This window comes from Merops nubicus, unplaced genomic scaffold (genome assembly GCF_000691845.1).
Source record: "Merops nubicus isolate BGI_N331 unplaced genomic scaffold, ASM69184v1 scaffold23887, whole genome shotgun sequence".
In the NCBI taxonomy this organism is placed as follows: Eukaryota; Metazoa; Chordata; class Aves; order Coraciiformes; family Meropidae; genus Merops; species Merops nubicus.
In genome coordinates, this window is record NW_008621327.1 from 2620 (window position 1) to 21700 (window position 19081).

The following is a 19081-nucleotide window of genomic DNA, read 5'->3' on the forward strand; positions in this document are numbered from 1 at the left end:
AAATGGATAGCAGTCACAGGAGGCAGCTGAGGGTTTTCTGACCTGTGTCAAGTGAAAGTTGTCCTGTTGGTGAAAGTTCAGTTGATGATTTCCCCCTCCCCCCCCCATTTCTCAGGTTCATGAGGTAGCAGGCTGATTGTGTGGAGGTTGTCTCAGGAAGAGAAACTGGGTTTAGTAGCAACTTTTTTAACATCAGTGTAGTAGTCAACGGGCATTTAGAATTTCATCCTTGGACATCATATTTGCTTCAAATAAGTTTTACTATCACCTATGATCAATCCAACCTGAATATTCAATGTTAAGTTCAAAGTTTCTTTAATGAATCACTTTGGGCATTTGAGCTTACCACAAATAGTCTTACATTACATGAAGTATGAGTGCATACAAGATTTCTATATCTCTATTTATTGGAAAATGGCTTTATTGGGAGTGTGTGAAAGTAAAGGGGAGAAAAAAATGAAACTGTGATCTCATCTTTGATGCCATTAGTTAATGAAAATTAGCATACAAGCTGAGGAATCAGGCACAGCTTTGAAAGAGACCTTATTTTTACCCATGGTTGTGAATCTAGTCTAGAGATGATACTACCTGCTCTTTCCAAGATAGTTGTGTTTTTTCTGCATTTTAACACCTGCAAATTAGTGCATTGGATAAGTGATGGATTTCTTCTTTTAATACCTTTTTACAGCTATTTGATTAACAAGATGAAGCCTGCAAATCTGCACTATTGGATTCTGGGCTGGTTTTCTATGGCATTATGTTGTTGCTGTACTTCACATAAATTCATTCAAAGGTAAGTTATGCTTCAAAAAGAAATGTCTGATAAGTGCAGTGCAGAATAGTTTAACCTCTAATGAGTGTAAATTTTCTTAATTTTTTATGTGCTGATTTTGGTGTTATTCTTCCATGAGGTGACTGGTAAAATGAGGCATCTACATTAACTGCAGGAGTGGGGTTGTGCCTAAGAAAAGCTTTACATTGATTAATATGTCAGCATGAAAAAAAAGAGAAACATAAATTAACACTTAAAAATTTTGCAATCGTGCTTTAAATGAATCATTTAGAGTTGTGATGTAGCAATGACAAAAACCAAATAATTTTGGAAACTATAACAAAATACTGGAATCATCCTTACAGCATGATTTTTAATCCACCAGTTGTTATACTGCATACTTTGGTTTATATATACATATTTTTTTCCCCTTGTTATTTTCTCAGTTCCAATAGTTTTAAACTTCTTTTTGCACAGCATTCTAGCTGGGACTGTATCAGTTCCCCACAGACTTCCAGTGGTTGTTGCACTTGGCAACATCTAATCTTGAATACCAATGGGCCATGGGGAAATCCATGCCCCAGATCATACCCTTCTATGATAAAAGTTCAGATTCGTATTACATTATATTAGGAAATGAACTTTTCTCCTTCCTTTCAATATTTTGGAAAGAGAATGGTTAAGGGTGCTCATTTCTGTGCTGAACTTCATATCATGTTGCATTGCAGCTGTTTAGTAGCTTAGACACTGCTGAGGTTTCTCAAATCCCCAGGTCTTGGGCCATGGTTTGGCCATCCTGGTGGCAGAGGAAGCTCTCAAGGTGCAGCACTGAACTGCACAGGGCAGGGAAACTCAGGTCAAAAAAAAAATAAAAGTTGGGTGGAGATACCCCTGAAGCTTGATAGCTATTAAAAACAGCTTTCCTTGGACTCCAGTTATGAACTGAAGTCACTAAAACTTGCTCTATTTAATAATCAAATTTTTGTAACCTATCCTTAGTCAAAAAAGTGTGTTCTAGGAGAGCTTGTTTTGACATGATTGTCATTGCCAAAGTTCAGCTGCCATTTCAAATGGAGACGAAAGATGGTATTTTTCTAGCAAAGATTTTTTTTAAAGCAAGAGAACTGTTTTATTCTAAATATTCTTTTGGAGAATTATTCTCTTCAGGTTTCCACAGTAGCAGTAAAGACCAGTTAGAAGTGTTAATAGTTCTCTTTTATGGCTGTGATTGATTTGTTCCAGAGTATTCTGCTAAATTATTTGAAAACCACAGATATGTAAGAATGTTTGAGAGAAAATGTGGCCATTGCAAACCAGCAAAACTAGAGGAAAAAATTGACAAGTGATGTAACAGGGGAACATCCATACTTCCCTGGGTTGAGAAAAATCAGCTTCCTCATATATATATATTTTTTTTTTTTTGTATATAACCTCTGGCAAGCACTAATGTAGGACATGTGGTTATTAGCTTCCAGAGAATAAGAATTTATTTTGACAGTGCTGCACACAGTGCTGTCAGTTTGAACAATTTACAGTTCTGGTTTTGCTGATTTTTTCCTTGCTGTTCTATTTAATCCTTTGTGTGGTTGCCTAAGAGCTAGATGTATCTGGTGTTCTGTCTGAAGCAATAGGGGTTTTATCTACTTATAGTTTATGCAGAATACGTCTGCTCCAAACTGTTGGAAAATGCCTCTGTAGAAGTTGGAAAGCCATGACAGCAGCTTCCAACACTTTTTGAACAAAACTTGAAAGCCTTTTTTTTTATCTCCTCTGTATAGGAATAAGATAGTACTGATCCCTCTTGAGTTACAGATCTCTGTTCTAAGAGGCTGTGAAACACAAGTGCTTTTGGAAAATATGGGATATTCCTTTAGTTCTTGCTTAGGTAATCTTGAGACTGTGTCACAGTTGGATTTTCTATTAAATGTTTAAAAATTACTTAATTTACAGTAAGCATTTAAAAAATGTAGTGTTAGAATTAAATGTCTATAGAATGATAAAGTCAGCATTTTTGAGATTTGTGATTTGTACTTTACTTTTTATTATGATTTTTTTGTTTGTTCAGTCTGAGATTGGAGACCCTTGCAAATCAAGTTGCATTTCCTGCAGTGTCAATTACATTGCTTGTGGTTGGTTGTAGTCTGTCTTTTTTAGAAGAGTAGTTATAGTTCCAAGAATGTTGTATACTTTCTTTTCAGCTAATGTAGCCATCAAGAACAATTAGAACAATCTTAACATCCTAAAGAAAGATAGCTTTATAAACAAACAAGTGTGGAAACTTGCCAGTAAACAGTCTTCTAAATATAAAATAGAACAACATGTTTCTTCCATACTTAAGAAATGGAAAGCATACGGAGATAGGATGTCAGGAATTTGTTTAGCAATGGGCAGGTGTTGGTAAGTTTCTAAATATGTTGTTTCTATATGATTTGTTAGTTTAGTCCTGCTGTGTTTGGAGGATAGAAGCTATAAACAACAACCAGCTCTAAAAATCAATGTTATACTAATAAGCATCATTCTGCTGGCTGAAAGTGTTGCTCATTTTAAAATGCTCAATGAAAAATAGATTTGTCTGTCTTTCTGCAGTGACAACAACCCTCACACCTGGAAAAAGCTGTATCTTGCTCATCATTGGCCAGTGACTGTATGTAAGGTGAGATTTCTGTGTTTTGTTTTGAATCCAACCTTCCAATTTACATCTATCAAAAGCACAGGTAAGGGGTGTGCCATTTTTGTCTGTTGTTGAGGGGGAATACAGGCAGATTTGATGCCATTTGTTTCTGATTTTATATTGACAAAAACATCAGTTACTGACTTCAAGCAGGGATGCTGGTGTTCAAGAGTTTGTAGTGCCTGGCATGAGTGAGCATTCAGAGTCAGTAGCTGTACAAACCCTTGCTTACATGAATGAGGCACAACCAATTTAAAAAATAAATAAAACCAAACAACTTCCTCCCCATCCCAAACCCTACCAACCAGTTTTCCCACTGTACTTTCGTACTGGCTACTAGTACAGAAGCATTCCAAAGAAGTGAAGAAAAAGTGAAAGTAAAATCATATTAAGTTTTTTGACCAGTTGCACATCACTGAGTCATATGAAGAAACAAAATCTCAGCTGTACTTCTGTAACAGTTTTCTTTTTGCTAACACTAACATGAGTTCCCAAATTCAGCTGTGGGCTTTTTAAAGTATGTAGATTCTTCCACAGGTATAGTGTATTTATATATGACTATGTTATTTCAGGGAGGAAATATTTTGAATGTTATTCTTCCCTTTAAAACTGTTGACATAACGTTGAAAGGAAAAATAGCTGGGGGAATGAAACTGCAAAACTCATTATTTCTGTAAAAAAACCTTTGAGACACTGCTTTGTGCCAGTACTTACTACTTTATGCTTCCTATATAAAGGAACCTGATTACAGACTGTAATTCCTACCTGTTTTGCATATCTGTGTTCAAAAAGTTTTGCAAGCTTTTGAAGCTTGAAAAATTGTTTTAAAATATAGTGGGCACAGTTCAGCATGCCAGAAATTTGAGAACATACATCTCCCAGCTCTTCCTGTGCTCCAAACAGTATGTGTTCAGCTGATGCTTTTTATGACTGAGTGTGGTCGGCACAATTAAACTGGAAAGTAAGTGTTTTGTAATCTTATCTTCTACAGTAACCTATTAAAATAAAATAGTAAATATCATGGAAGCAATAGTAGCCCCAGGGCTTAACACTGACTGCTGCAGTGAAAGGACAAAGGAGGGATAGTGATTTTCTTCCTCATCATGTGAATAGAAAGTCCAGTACCTTAGAGTTCACCTAAAGTGATTGTCTTCTACACAGAGAGCCAAACTAAATTTGTGGATGTCAAGTGATTATGAATTTAACGTGCCTTTAATAAATTGTGCATGTGGTGCAATTTATTGACCTTCATGTGGCTAATTCATGTCACATTTAAACTTTCTAGTCACAAATTAATGTGAATCTTCTTAGGTGGAAATAGGAGCCACTCAAGGGCAAGAAGAAGGACTTTACCACTCCTTTTTTATGGAGTTGTGAAGGTCTTTAATTCAAGAATTTAAAATGAGAAATATTATCGCAGCTTTTTCATCTTGGAGATTGCAACAAGATAAAATCTTCTGTGGGTGTTTACTTGTGGAATCAGGGAAATCCAGTACGAGTTTTTAGGCTGTTCATTTTCTCCTCTCTTGAGAATGGGAAGGAAGATAAACAGGTACTAGACTCTGCTGTCAGCTGCCTTTTACTGCACATCTCTGCCTATCAACTGAAAGAATCAAAGAAAGGACAACAGAATAGGCTGGTGAACAGAACAGCCAAAATTCGCATTTGAATGTAATGTTAAGTAGCAGATGAAATTAATGGTTTGTTTTTGGTTTTTTTTTTATGTGAAATGAAAGATTTCTCTAATCTCAGGTTTTGGTTTAAAGGAAGAACAGAAATGCTATTTTTTTCTTTTTTTTTTTATTGGTAGAAGTAGTCACACAATATAGAAGTATTTAAGGTGACTAAGGTGAAGGCAGTACACTATTGTAATCCAGCATTAGTTCAAAACATTTATTAGATAAAGGGATATTAGGATATTATTATATTTCTTTGTATATTAAGCTAAGTGTGTCAAAGTGAGTCTAGCTCTTGACATACACCATTTTGAAACAAAAGGAAGCTTTCTCCTAAATGCCTATGTAACTCATAAGATAACTCATAATCTGTGCCTCCAAATTCTGTGTAAATAAGGCCTGGGTTAGATGGTTTTGTGAGTCTGTCTTCTGCAGGGAGAAAAACATGAAAGGCTTTAGTTTATCAACTCATGCTAGAGAGGTGTTCAACAAGATGTAAATTTGTTTTATTTCCCTCCTGGTGTTTTCATCAACCTTATAAATTTGGTTCATTCATTGATTGGTTTTAGCCCAGGGGACCGGGAAGGAGGAAGGGCAATAATTACACATTGTTTGGGGGGGAGAAATTGAAGAGGTGAACTCTCTGTAGTTTCAACAGAAAGGATTTTTCATAGCAGTTGTGATGTTTCATTACAAAATAACACTTAAAACTGACCTTAACCAGATGACCTAATTAAACAGGGTGGCAGGATTAAATATTTCACTTCCCAGAAGCTGACTTTCTGTTTAAACTTACAGTGTCTGTATGTGATCCAGTAGCACTACCCTCTCCTGTGTACAAAAGGGCATTGTAACTTGGGTGTCTCTGCAGTTAACACTCCTGTGGCAGTTTGGTGTGTCACTTTTTGCCATGTCAGAGGTGAAAGGAGCTCCCACACTTCTGGCAGCTGCTGTTTGTCCTGTGTCTTACTGTTACAAATGGGGTAATCCCTCTGCTGCATCATTCCCTTGTAGCATGGTGAGTGCTCTAAAGGTTCACTTGTCACTCTTCTCAGTGTTACAGGTTGTGTGCTTAATATGGATTGGTTTGGTTATCAGGTTACTTTAAAACAGAAGAAAACAATGTTCTTTTATATATCTTCTAGATATAGAAGGCTTTCTGGGATCCAATGCCTACTTGAAAATATACATTTATAACTCTATTTCAAGTCAACAGGTGCCTGAGGCTGAATTAATCCTTCAGCAATCAGTATATGATAAAAAGGAAGGCTGTCAAGAAATGTTTTTTTCAGAAGCAGCAGGGATACCCAGCTTCTCAGACCAGTGTTTGCTCTCTGTATGATTTGGATTTAAAATGAATGTTGGAAAAATACTATGGCCAGAATTAAAAAGGGGGATGACTGAAGCTGCCCAAGGCTTGTGAGGTGTGAACTAATGCTTTGTAGGTCACGTTGACCTCACAGTTCTGTCAGCACACAGTGTAACACCAAGAGCCTGATGAAATGTGTAGAATAAACTGCTAATAAGGTCAGGGCTGTGATAGGGGAGAACTAAATCCAAATTTTAAATACTCTGGGCTTTCCTTTGGCATGTCCAAGAACTGTGGTAAAAGGTTGGATAAGGAGCACGATTGCACTGTTCCTGTTGCCACTCTTGGTTGAACAAGCTGGTTAGCTGTCAGGTTGTTTTTCAGGGCATGGTGCATTAGCTGCTGGCTATTAATTTGCTGTATTTTGGGCTAGATTGCTGTACTCTTTCTTTACTCCACAAAGCTTGTCTCATGACAGGAGCAATATTGGTTTGCAGCGGGTATTTGTTGAAAATATTAGTCTCAGGATAAAAGCTGCTGCTGTGGTTCATTGCTTTTGTTATTGGTGGCAAGAGAGGAGAGGAAGGAAATGAGCACAGAACAAAAAAGTGTTGCAGAGCTTGTGGTTTTGCTGCTACTGGCCTGTGGAAGGCAATTAGTGAGAGTACAGGTCTGTCTCTGCTCTGGACTACACTCTGCTCTTGCTCTGGCGTCGCTTAAGAGGCATTATGGCATCATTAAGACAAGATGCAGAGCCAAAAAGCAATGATATTATGGGGAAAGAAAGTCTGAGGAGGTTGTTATTTAAAGGCAAAAAGTGTTTACTAAAAAGAGACAAAATTACTAAGCAAAATAATCAAGGAAAATACACTAATGGTATTCTGTGATGTGCGAGCACTGATTGTTTTGTCTTGTTATGTTCAGGAATAGGTACTCTGCTCTAAACAATAATTAATGTGTAGGCTATTTTTCCTGCATTATCAGAAGTTTTGGCTGGGGGCTTCTTTTCATAGGAATGTATATAGTCTTTCCTCTTCTCTCCATTCCCCTGTTCCTCAAGCCACAATATTTTAAAAGCTTATTCTAACTATTTTACTTGGCATAAGCAACCTATTTCATTTCTTCTTTGTATTTTTCCCTTTTAATACAATGGTAAAACTACTCCTGGATGCTTAAAGATGTTTGTGTACTTGTTTAATATTATAGTTTAGTTCAATGGATTTTATTTTAATGGCTGTGCACTACTTGAAAAAATCTGATGATGATTACAACACAGAAAACTGCCACTTGGAATATGGTAAATACAGATTTAGCTCCATTCATTTAGCATGGAACAGGCTGCTGTTACCTCAGAACCTGTCCTTTTATCTTCTTTTTACACTGCCTGTTTAGGATGCCCCCTTGTATTCGCTGGATCTGCTTCAAAATTTTAATGCCAGTTGGATGTTGATAAGTGACTCAATTCATGACAGCTTCAAGTAACGAGTTCACCAGTTTGTGATTTGGGCAAAAGTTTTCATGTGTCACTAGAGCCTTGAACCAGCAGTGAATGATCTTTTATTCTTCTCCAAACCATTATACCTGGGCACATATAAGAAATATTCTCTGTTTTGGTTTTCCACAGATGAGTGCTAATGATTGTGAAGACCCTCCAGAGTACTGGACAATCCATGGACTGTGGTATGATCATGGAGTATTTTTATTTCAGAACAATGTTTTGTATCAGGATGTTTAGTACTGCCTCTTTTTTTTTTTTTTTTTTTTTTTTGAGGGCTTAATGTATTTGTTTTTTTAATTCCTTGAAACAAAAGCCTTCATTTTATTGGAGACCAAAACCCAGTGGTTTGCTATAAAACTGAAATACACTTCTGTGTCTTATGACTCACTGAGCTTCTGAAATCCTCTTGCCACATGAGAACTTTATTTATACATTTTATAAGATCAGTGATATTCTCAAACAGAAAGGGAAGTACAGTTTCCTCTTTTATTTTTTTCCCCTCTCTGTGAGTATGCAGAATTTGTTAGTGGCTTGTGACTACTTGTGGCTTTAAATTTGTTAACTCTGCACAAATATTGCAAAAGTACAGGAAAAACTAATTTGCTTCAGAGGAATCCACTGACTGGAATTGGTGCAATTCAAAGGCTTTCCAGACAAGTACAAGGAAAAATCTGATACAGGAGTTTAAGCCACACATCCTGGAAAGGTCAACAGAGTTTAGCAGAGGACTTTAGAGCCCTAATGGCTCAATGGTTGGACTTGATGATCTTGGAGGTCTCCTCCAACCTAAAGGATTCTATGATTCTATGATTCATGTCTAGGTTTGTAGTGAGTGTCTGGTGATATTTGCAGAATCATCACTTGGTGCAGTGGTTGAGGAGGTCAGGGTCATTATGACATCAAATACAAGATCCTCCCACATAATTCTCCTACATGACTTTTAGACAGAGTGAGAGGGACTGGGAGGCCTAACAAAGAGCCTCTGCATGGGAAATGTTTTGGACGTGATTAATGTATTGAATTTTTACTTCTGCAGCATTGTAGATGATGATGGGTTACTTGCATTTTGAATGCTATTACTCACCATTAGTGAGTTAAGAGAGATCTTTTTTCACTTCTGTTTTGCTTCCCTAGGCCTGACAAAGGTGAAGACTGTAACAGGACATGGCATTTCAATGTCACTGAGATTAAGGTATTTATGTAAAACTGAAACAGTCCCACTAAGCAGACCTGAGTGCAATGACTTTTGCACATCTTATATGCAGATCTGTAGCTTACAATGTACCATTCTGAAGGGTTGCTGAGAGGTGTGTTCTTCAAAGGACTCCACAGATTTGTTAGGTGATTCTGGTACTACCCGAAGTTGCAGTGCTTGTGACTGTTAGCAGCTGTTGCTACTTGATTTTTACACATGTGGCTTGACTTGTTCAGCCACGTCCTCTTTAAAAAAAAATCTAGAAAATCTAAGTGGTGGATCCAGTAGCAAAAAGTACCTGTGAAAAAGAGGTTACTCTGTGTTATCTTCTCCATTTTCTATTTCAAAGCCAGAACACAGAAAATAAGAGTTCAGAGTACACTTTTGTGTGAGTTTTCTCCCAGGGCATTAGTCTTCTTTAATTCTTTTGTTTGTTTGTTTGAAATATGTATTTCATTCAAATGTGTGGTAAATGGGGATAAGAGGCTTGAGCCGACAAATAGTGAAAAGCTACAGAATTGAACAACTTCTGCAGGGACAGCTGGAGGAATATCTTACTTTGGGACAGTGTGATGCTATTGGTACAGTCAGATATTTAGGGGGTTGTACCTCCCTGTTACTTCCAACCACAGCATTTTCAGAATATTAGGGGAAAAGGCAATTTCTTTTTCTGTGAGTAACTGTTCCAGTTGGGGATGTTGAAAGGTGAGGTTTCAGTTCTAGGAAATATATCAATGTATGTAGATTGTGTAAGAAATAGCCTTTCAATGCTGGAGGTGTCTTTATTAATCATGATGTTTTTAGGATCTTCTGTCAGACATGAGACACTATTGGCCTGATGTGCTTCATTCGTCTCTGAATCGCACGCAGTTCTGGTGAGTACAAAAATTAATCCCTAAAGTATTTTGGATATTATTTTGTAAAAAAATACATCTGACTTAGTAATTCTTCAGGTGAGATGTGCGTGAGAAGCAGTGTCCAGGAGGCCACTGAAAGCAGTGTCTTGTCAGTACCATCAACAAAATAGATCTGTTTTCTGGGTAGAGCACCTGCAAACTGCAGTTGTTGAAGAGAAGGCTATGGCAGAGGTTTTGGAGAAATGAAACAGTGAAAGAGAGAGGGAGATAAAATGTGTTTCCTCCCTTTGCCCCAGGGAGGAGAAGCAGCTGTAGTTGACACATTAAATCTCAGTAGCAGCAGCACTCCTGGGATGTCACAGCTAGCTGTAAGAGCAGCTTCCAGGCTTTTCCCAGCTAGCTTCACTGTGTTGCTGGCCTTGACAGGCCTTTCCTTTTGGGCTTTCTCACAGAGGAGGAAATGAAAAAAATAAGATGTTTTGGGTCATCCTAGCCACTTCTCTACAGAAGAGAAGGTTCTCTTTTTTACTTTCCTAGCAGCCTAAAATCAGATCTGGGAATTTATTTAGAGATCAACCAACTTGGCTTATGGGAATGGAGAAGATTATTTTGATCTCCCCTGACAGTAGTACTGTTTTGCTGCTTCTCCATGTTTCTCTTTGCTTCTGAATAATCAGACATTTAGACCAAAGAACAATTTAGGTGATGTTTGAGAGTTTGCACAAGCTTCAGTTCAAGTGCATTATTTTAAACTAAAATCAGTGGCCATTCAAGTTAATTTGCTGAGCCATAAGCTGCATCAGCTGAGGTCTGGATATGCAATTTATTCTACCAGGTCTACAGTAAAAGCTGTAACATCAGATAAGAAGCAAAGCACATAGCTAGAGGCAACATTTAAAGCCATCTCAGCTATAAAGCACCCTTAAGTTTTCCTTTGGATTGGATGACTTTTTCCTCCCTGTGTCACTAAGGAAAAGTTTTGAGGGGAATGTGCATCTCTTTTAGCCGGGCCCTTGCTTTTAACACTTCTTCTCAGGGTCTTAAACTGGTTCCACAAGTGACTTACATAAACCTAAACTTGTAACTGTTGAAAGTGGTGGTCTCAATTTTTCCTCCCTCCACTCCTCTCTTCTGGCACTGTGCTGGGGAGAACATGTCTGCTTCTTTCTGTAGTAGCACAAGTTTATGCCACCTTAAACTGTTCCTGGAATTAGAATCAGAAAAAATGTGTTGTAAATCTAGCATCTTTTATGCCCTGACCTGTTCATATAAATGGATGCATCCCAGTCCTTGTTTACTAACAGAGGAATCTTCGAGGCAACAGGTACAACCAAAACCTTTTCCCTTTCAGTTTAAGGCTAACAAATAGCACTTATTTCAATATCTGGAAATATAATTAGAAATATCATAAAAACAATACAAAGATCAGGTTCTAATACTGTAACTAGTATTTTGATTGAGTAATTTGCTCCCTTTCAGTAAGGGGACAAGTGCACTGTAATTTGCAGCTCTAACTGCAGCTTTTGTAAATGCAAGCTTTTAAGCCAACTGAAAGCCAGTAAGGTCCTGTTGTACATATACCTTCAGTTAAAATATGGTACTTCAAAATGGAAAAGAAAAAGTCCATAGTGTAAAAATCCCAATACAGCAAAAATAAGACTCTGAAAGTAACACTATTTGCAGTTTCCACTGTTGCAGAGTAAAGGCATCTCAACTGGGTAAAGACCATAAGTGGTGAAAGGCAAAATGGATATTGACTATCTTAGCATATAACATCAGGGTTTTTCCAAGACTGCTGCAATTGTGTGGTATCTATCTTCCTGGCTTTACCTCTTAACTGTAGTTCTGGCTTAAAAGGGGAGGTAAGGAATCTTCCTGGTGATTTTACGATGGCTGTGTGTGCTTCTGTAAAGATAATTGCACAACTCTGTTCACCTTGTTAATTTACAAACTCTGACAATTGCCACCCAAGAGTTTGAACTGGAAAGGATGGAATGTCTTAGTACAGGACAAAGAGTTGTGTGCTTTGTATCTCAAAATCTATTAACTGAAACCATCCCTTTTACAGGAGTTAATAATTTTTGGGCCAAATAAACATTTCTAGACCAAGAGAATTCCATCTTGGATCTCTTTATACATGTGTTACAGAAGAAGGAATCGGTCTTTAGCCTATAGGTCTGGTGTCCCTAATCTACATTTTGCCGGCAGCACTTGGCAGCTGTGCTTTACAGACCTTCTTTGTTCCTACCCTGATAATAAGCCAGTCTCTGAGCTGAGTGGTTTCTGGAATCTTTGGACTCAGCTGATACACTCCTAACTTTGTTTCTCACATCTGTGTGACTTGTGCTTGGGGGAACTCTGTCCTTGTATGTAACAGGAGGCAAAATCTCTTAGAGGTTCAGCTTCCTTTCCACACAGCTGAGTTGTACCACTTTCATTCCTTTCCACTTCCTCAGCCCTCTGAGACTTCATTTGTATTTATTTGTAGGACTGTGCTTGGGGGTATGCAAGTGTCACATTTGTTCTGAGCAGCACCGTAGAGAAAATGGTGGAGACGGACAAGTGGAATCCAATGTGGTGCTGTAAGGCCCACTCCTGTCTGCCTGCCAAAGTACTCGTGTCCTACCAGGAGGAAAAAAATGTTCAGCAGAGCTCTTGACAGCTAGCATATGTGCTTTGTGCTACTGCCTAGCTCCTGGGTACGAGAGGTACGGGGAGATGGATGGCCTTCAGGAGCACAGGCAACTTCACTTTATATCCTCATGCCAGCCAGCTGCACGCTGCAGCTCAAGTAGATTTACCTTGGCTTCTTGGGGTTGAGGTGAAAGATAATGTGTCTCAGTGAAGAACATTGAAGTACTAATTATTTTGATTTCTAAACAAATTATTTTATGTTAGTCCTTGGTACATGCAGCTCCTTCATTTCCTGACTGCTTCAGTTTGCATTTCAATGGACGCCATGAAGGTGAAATTCCATATGCCTGTGCTGAATGGTCAGAATTAGCTGTATCTGCATTATTTTAATTTTGTTTTTCACATGGCTCTGCTGCAAAGTAAAGTAGCATTGTCAAGAATGTAATTGTAAAGTTTCAGTGATGGTTTTGTAGTGACTATAAAGTTGCTCTCCATTGGGGAAGCTCGGAGGACTGGTTGAAAACTTGGTCCTGGTGTATTCTTGGCTTGCAGCTGATGATGCGTGAGCACTCTCTGTGGGTAGCTGTGTGTATTTTCACTTGGGATCCTCACAGCCCTGTTGCTTGGGCCACATGGTCTGTGTACCAGACCAAACCACTCCAATAGCAATTCCATGTTGGCAATAATAGCCCTCCTGAGCACCTTCATATCTTTCGTTCTCTGCTTCTGCCTTCTTTCTGGAAACAACAGGACACTTAAACACAAGTACTACTGAAAGCCTTCAAAACACAGGCAGAACGCTTTACCATTACTTTTACACACATGCATATATTCTCTGACAAAAAAAACCCTGTCATCCTACATGTAAAACCTTGCCTCCAGCTTACTGCTGTTCCAATAGCCCTTTGGATTTGACTGTTGTCTGTCTCTGGTCCATGCTAACTACTCACTATCTCTTGCTGAATTTATTGCTAAAAGAGCTTCCATTTTCTTCAAAACTGTGATCTCTTTCCTCATCAATAATTTCAAATCTCTTGTCAGGAAATCTGCTCTTTGGCCCATATACAGTGCCCTTCTTCAGGCAAAAACAATTCACTTGACATGCAGTTGAGTTGAGTGTTACAGCCATGATGAGAACTCTCTACAAGGTTCAGTTTGGGAACATACGCCAGATATCTTCCAATAGCACGTCTTCTCCCCTGCCTCAAATTTCTTGGTGCCACCATTGCTTTATTCATTCTCTCTTCAGAAGCGGTGTACAAATTTCTCAAGATACATAACTTCTTTTAAAGTATTTTCATTCATCAAGAAAAATCTGAAGTCTTTAATATGAATGGACAATTCAAAGTCAGGCTTTCCAGTGAATAATAGTTGTCCTTGGGCTTCTCTGGTGTTCCATGAGGTTCTCAAGGTATCATAAGATCAGAGAATGCTGTGGCAGTGGCAGGAATTCATGATTAGATTACTTTTTTGTGTGTGTCTGCTGAATAGATACCTACTGAATACAAGTGGCTTAAGTGTGTTGTGAAAATTTGAAAAGAAAAATGGAAAAAAAAAAAAACCAAACCACCCTCCTCCACCCCTAAATCCCCAGGTGATCTTACTAAAGATTATACTGTTTAGTCTTCTAATAGACTTCAGAATTGAAAGAAATATATTTTGAACCTTGCCCCATTTTTTTGTCCATTTTAAGTTTGTCTGCCATAAGACTGCAAGAATTGCTTTCTTTTGCATTCTGTTCCATGGTATTAGAAGACTTGATGGGGGAATAGAAGCAAGACCTGAAAGCAGCTTTATGGAAGTACTGCCACAGCTCAAATTAAAAGTTGAGACACCAGTCTTGTCTTAGCAGCTTGTGCAGTTTCACTGTTCCACCCAAAATAATGGTTAGTCTAGTATTTTAATGCTTTGAAAGTACATTTAACATAGAAGAATCCACTGAGACTTATACAAAGTTTAGAAATATTTGTTTTCTAGGCAAATTCTTACCATTTTGACCTCCAAACACTTCTTTGTAATACGCTGAGAGACATTTATATTGTAATAGCATAATACATGTTCACAAATACCTTAATTTAATTATTCCAAAACCAAGCTGATTCAAAGAGAGCTAAAACCACAAACACCCAAACTATCTGTGCTAACTTAATCTAAACGAAAACCTGAACAGCACTTGTGGCTTGATAAATTTTTGTCACACTCTTGTGTCCTGGTTCCGTGTAAAAAGGGGTTCAGGGCAGGACCCACACGGAACAGAACTATGTACTCGCCTCTCCCCCCCTGAGAGAGAGAGAGAGAGACACTTTGGAAAAAAAAAATGAAGTACATTGTTCAACAAGGAACAGGAAACGAAAAAGGGAGGTAAGGAAAATAATATATACAAAGATTAGGGGAAAAATACAAAAAAAATAAAATATACAAAACCCTCAGAAATGGTTCCAGGGTCCCACGGAGTGAAAGGAGAACTTTCCTCTCCGAGCTCCAAGGCAGGAGTGAAATAAGAAACCACTCCCTGCCTCTTATCAGAGTGTGTGTGGGAAGGGGAGGGAATACAATGGTTCACCCCCACCTGGGGTCCTCCCAGTTGCTGGAAGGTCACGCCCCCATTCCAAGCCTCAAACCACAACATCTTGATACAGAGTTCTGCTAGTCAGCTTTGGAATGAAGTAACGGTTTATTCCACATTGGTGTCTGTCTTTCCCCCTCACCTTGCAACGTTGAATTGTAAAAAGACGGGTGGTGGAGGTGGGGTGGGGGAAGCAGAGCGTTATCCCTTTGATGGGGTAACAAGTGAAGAGCCAAACAGTAAATGCCTTTTGCACAAATTCACATACATAATTTATAGGAAAACAGAATACTGATTCTGCATGTCCCAGGTCCATAAGAGTATCCAAACTGTTAGACTGTCCTCTCCTTTATCTTTGACAGCTCTTACATTAATTTGAAAAGTCTGTATTTTGCAGCTGCCAATGTCAAGGCAAACTCATTTATATTTTTTTAATACAACTTATTGTCTGAAATTTTTTTTTTCTTAGTCAGATGTTACAAACCGTAATAAGGAATTTCTTGGGAGCTTCTGTACTCTCCTAACAGGCCTAAAATCTCTTGATAAATGATTCTGCCAAAATTATATAGAGATGTTGCTGCAACTGAAATGGTGGGAGTGATCTTTCTTGGTTTTCCTTTTCACACATTTTTGAGAGCAGTGTCATACTTCACTCATGTAGCCTTTCAGATACTTCATTTGTTAAGTATATTGACTAGCTTGTGCAGCAGATACATCTGCAAATAACACTAAAACTTAAGTTTTGTTTTTCTCTTACAGGAAACATGAGTGGGAGAAACATGGCACTTGTGCAGCTACACTTGAGACCCTTAATTCTCAGAAGAAATACTTTGGTAAAGCCTTGGAACTCTATAAGCACATTGACCTTAACAGGTACACAAATGAACTTGGTGGTCTGTCTCTTATTTCAAACAGTTTCTTAAAGTTTCAAATTTAGCCTAAAAAAGTCTAAAAATGTGACAGTGGCAGTGAGATGAGTATTAGCATAAATTAATTTTAGTACTGGAGTTCAGAAGAAAGGTTGTCTAATCTGAGGAGCATGTCTCTAGTCATTTGAGAGTCTTGTAAGCCAGATGCATTCTTCACAACATTGTTTCAGACAACATAAGACAGCAAATTTAGATAAGCTGTATCGGCCATATCATGCTACCAAGAACCTGTAAACTTCTAAATCAAGTGATAAAATCCCCCAAGTTTCAGTCATACTGAGGCCTAAACACTTGTTTTTAGAAAAGACAGTGCTCTGGTCATTGGAAAGGACAAGCTGCAGGCAAATTTGTGCAGAATATCCTGGGAAAAGGCTGAAAGGTCACAGCAAGAGAGAATGTCCTGAAGTGGGGTGTTCAGTCAGTGCAGGCAGCCCTCTACTGTCCTTCAAACAACCATGACGTGACTCTTGCTTTGTCTTAGGGGCTGCTTCCTCCTATGGTTCCAAGGCACTGGCTATTCCAGTTGCAGAACCTTGATGGGGCTGTTGTGGCTTGTCCAAGCACTGCATGTACACGTTGTGACTGCAGGTGAATGCCAGAAGGCCGGAGTCCTTTCCTGAACAGTGCTTGGCATGGATGGGAGAATGTTTGACATAGATTTGTTGACCATATGTTGTCTCTCTGTACAAGACAACAGTGTCTGAGAGAGGAAATAACATCCTTTGTACCACGAAATACACCTTAAAAAAATAGTCCTCTTTGTATGCTGTCAGTGTCTTGTCCAAGCAATCTCTTAAAAAAGTCTCATTCACTCTGCATATGCACAAAGGGCATGTGTCTTCCTCCCACCTCTTCTCCTGTTTTTGTAGGTGTCTTGTAAAGCTTCATCAGCTTTTTCTAGACACAGTGCTTAAGAGCATGGCATATGCAATGTTAAAATTAAGAATGTCTGATAAATCAATTGCCTAAGTAGCAGTGATGGTGTGACTAAAACATTTTACAGATGGCAGTGACCAATTATGTGAGTATATCAACGTGTCTAACATCAAAAAATAATAGAGATTGAAACGTGTCGAAATTAATTGTTCAGAGCATATTCTCTGTTGTAAAAATTAATATATTTAAATTAATATTTCCTGAAAAGAATAAAGACTGCTGATGTTCTCATTGTACTTCATTTATACTTGAATGAAAAAAAAATAGTTTTGGTGATGAAAAGATTGTTTCCAAAAAGGAATTGTTAAAAAGAGGGCACCATGCAGGCTTCTGTAAGAATGACAAAACATCATCTATTTTATTTGACTCCTTACAGCCAGTGTCAAATGACTATGACAAACAGTCCTTTATTCAACTGGGTTAACTCTCTACCAGGCAGAGCATGACCTTGGAAGGGTTAGGCATTATCAGCACTCATGGATTAAATTCTGTGAGATGCTGAACATTCCCACTCCTCGCAGAACAAGCTGGCACTTAGATACTTGGCACCTGTTGGTTCCTGAGTCCTCTTGTTAACTTGGAAGTGTGAACTTCCCCCACGACTGAATCTAAAGGAAGAGGTAATATAAGCTAGGTGTTCCTGACAATTACCTTGTTTCCCTTAGGTGAACAACCTTTCCCCTTCAAAAACACGTTAATTAAGGAAATGTTTCTGCCCTGACATTGATGTTGACCCAGATCCATGCAGGTGTCCCCCTCTCGTGTGTGCTGTGCACCCCCCAGCTCAGCATGCCTGCCCTATGGTAGAGCATGAGGGTGCCTGGAGCAGCCTCACAAGTCTGTCTCAGTCCCCTCCCAGTGGCTGGAGCACTGGGCTATGGCTGAAGGCAGGGGAAACGAGGCAGTTAAAGAGAGTGCCCTGCCTGGAACTCCACGGAGCATTCTGAAGGTCCAGCAAAGAACAGTAATATTGTCCTTTCCCCCTGCCTGTGTCTAAAGAGTCGACTCTCCCAGCTCCTCAGGTTAACGTGGGGGAGAGGTTTCTTCCTGACCCTGCTGAGTTGGATGAAAAGTGGCCTTTCAAAAAAGGGCCTGGCAGAAAGAGAAGTTTCCCTTGCTCCCTGTTGTTGTAATGTGGCCCAAGTTCTCACTAAGGTTTTCTGCTTACCTGATGATTATGAAGTTACATTTGCATAGAGGAACCATGGAAAAATGTTTTATCTTTGTTTCAGTTGTCTCCTGAAAGCTGGGATAAAGCCAAGTAGTTCATACTACCAGGTAAGAGGCAATCTTTTTATAAAACCAAATCATGTGCCTGTACTTTTTTCCAGCAGGAGTCAAGTAATTTCCAGAGGATGTGATATTTTTTTAAAATATGTAATTCTTTAAGGTTGTGCTTTATGTGAAAGATTTTTGTGAACTTAACAAGTGTGGGAGTTGTTGGAAGATTTGCTAGTGACTTAATAATTTATACAACCTTTTTAATTTTTCAGATGACTGCCATAAAGGAAGCTTTTACAAGATTCTATGGTGTAACGCCAAAAATCCAATGTCTTCCTCCAGAAGAGGTAAAAATCACAAACACACACACTCCCCAAACCCCAAAAGAAAACAAAAAAAAAACCAAAACCCCACTAACAAACTAAAAAGGGCACTCTTTATCACAAACTAAAAGCAAAAATGGAGTGAAAAGTCATCAGCATGATGAAAATTAGATCTGGGTGTTCCTTGTGTGTACAGCTCTTTGCAGATCAGATATTGCTCAGTTCTTGGAGTTGTATTCATAAAAACATTGCTCACATACTGGCACCACAGAATTAATCTTCTGTTGCTGTTGCCACAGCCTTTTCTTAATGCAAAAGAAATATTGTTAGTGGAAATGTCCATTCTTATAACGTTGCTGTTAGTAAACTTACCCCACAAGTGGAGTTTTCAAGGTCTCTTTCAAATGCTTTGAACCTGTATCTGTTGCCTGAATGCAGTGACAACTGTGCTAGAAGTACTGCTGTAGCTAAGTTCTTGCTGCTACTCCTGCTGA

At 38.6% G+C, this 19081-nt stretch overlaps 1 protein-coding gene across 1 annotated transcript in view; it reads left to right on the forward strand.

Annotated features, from left to right (window-relative positions):
* The first annotated feature begins 704 nt into the window (after positions 1–704).
* The window catches only part of RNASET2 (ribonuclease T2), a 20314-nt gene continuing 1937 nt past the window's right edge, over positions 705–19081 (forward strand). Inside the window, exons 1-8 of the mRNA XM_008944460.1 lie at positions 705–793; positions 3359–3425; positions 8053–8108; positions 9061–9118; positions 9926–9996; positions 15938–16051; positions 18276–18321; positions 18537–18611. Coding sequence (XP_008942708.1) covers positions 705–793; positions 3359–3425; positions 8053–8108; positions 9061–9118; positions 9926–9996; positions 15938–16051; positions 18276–18321; positions 18537–18611 — 576 coding nt within the window. The remainder of the gene's footprint in view (positions 794–3358; positions 3426–8052; positions 8109–9060; positions 9119–9925; positions 9997–15937; positions 16052–18275; positions 18322–18536; positions 18612–19081) is intronic.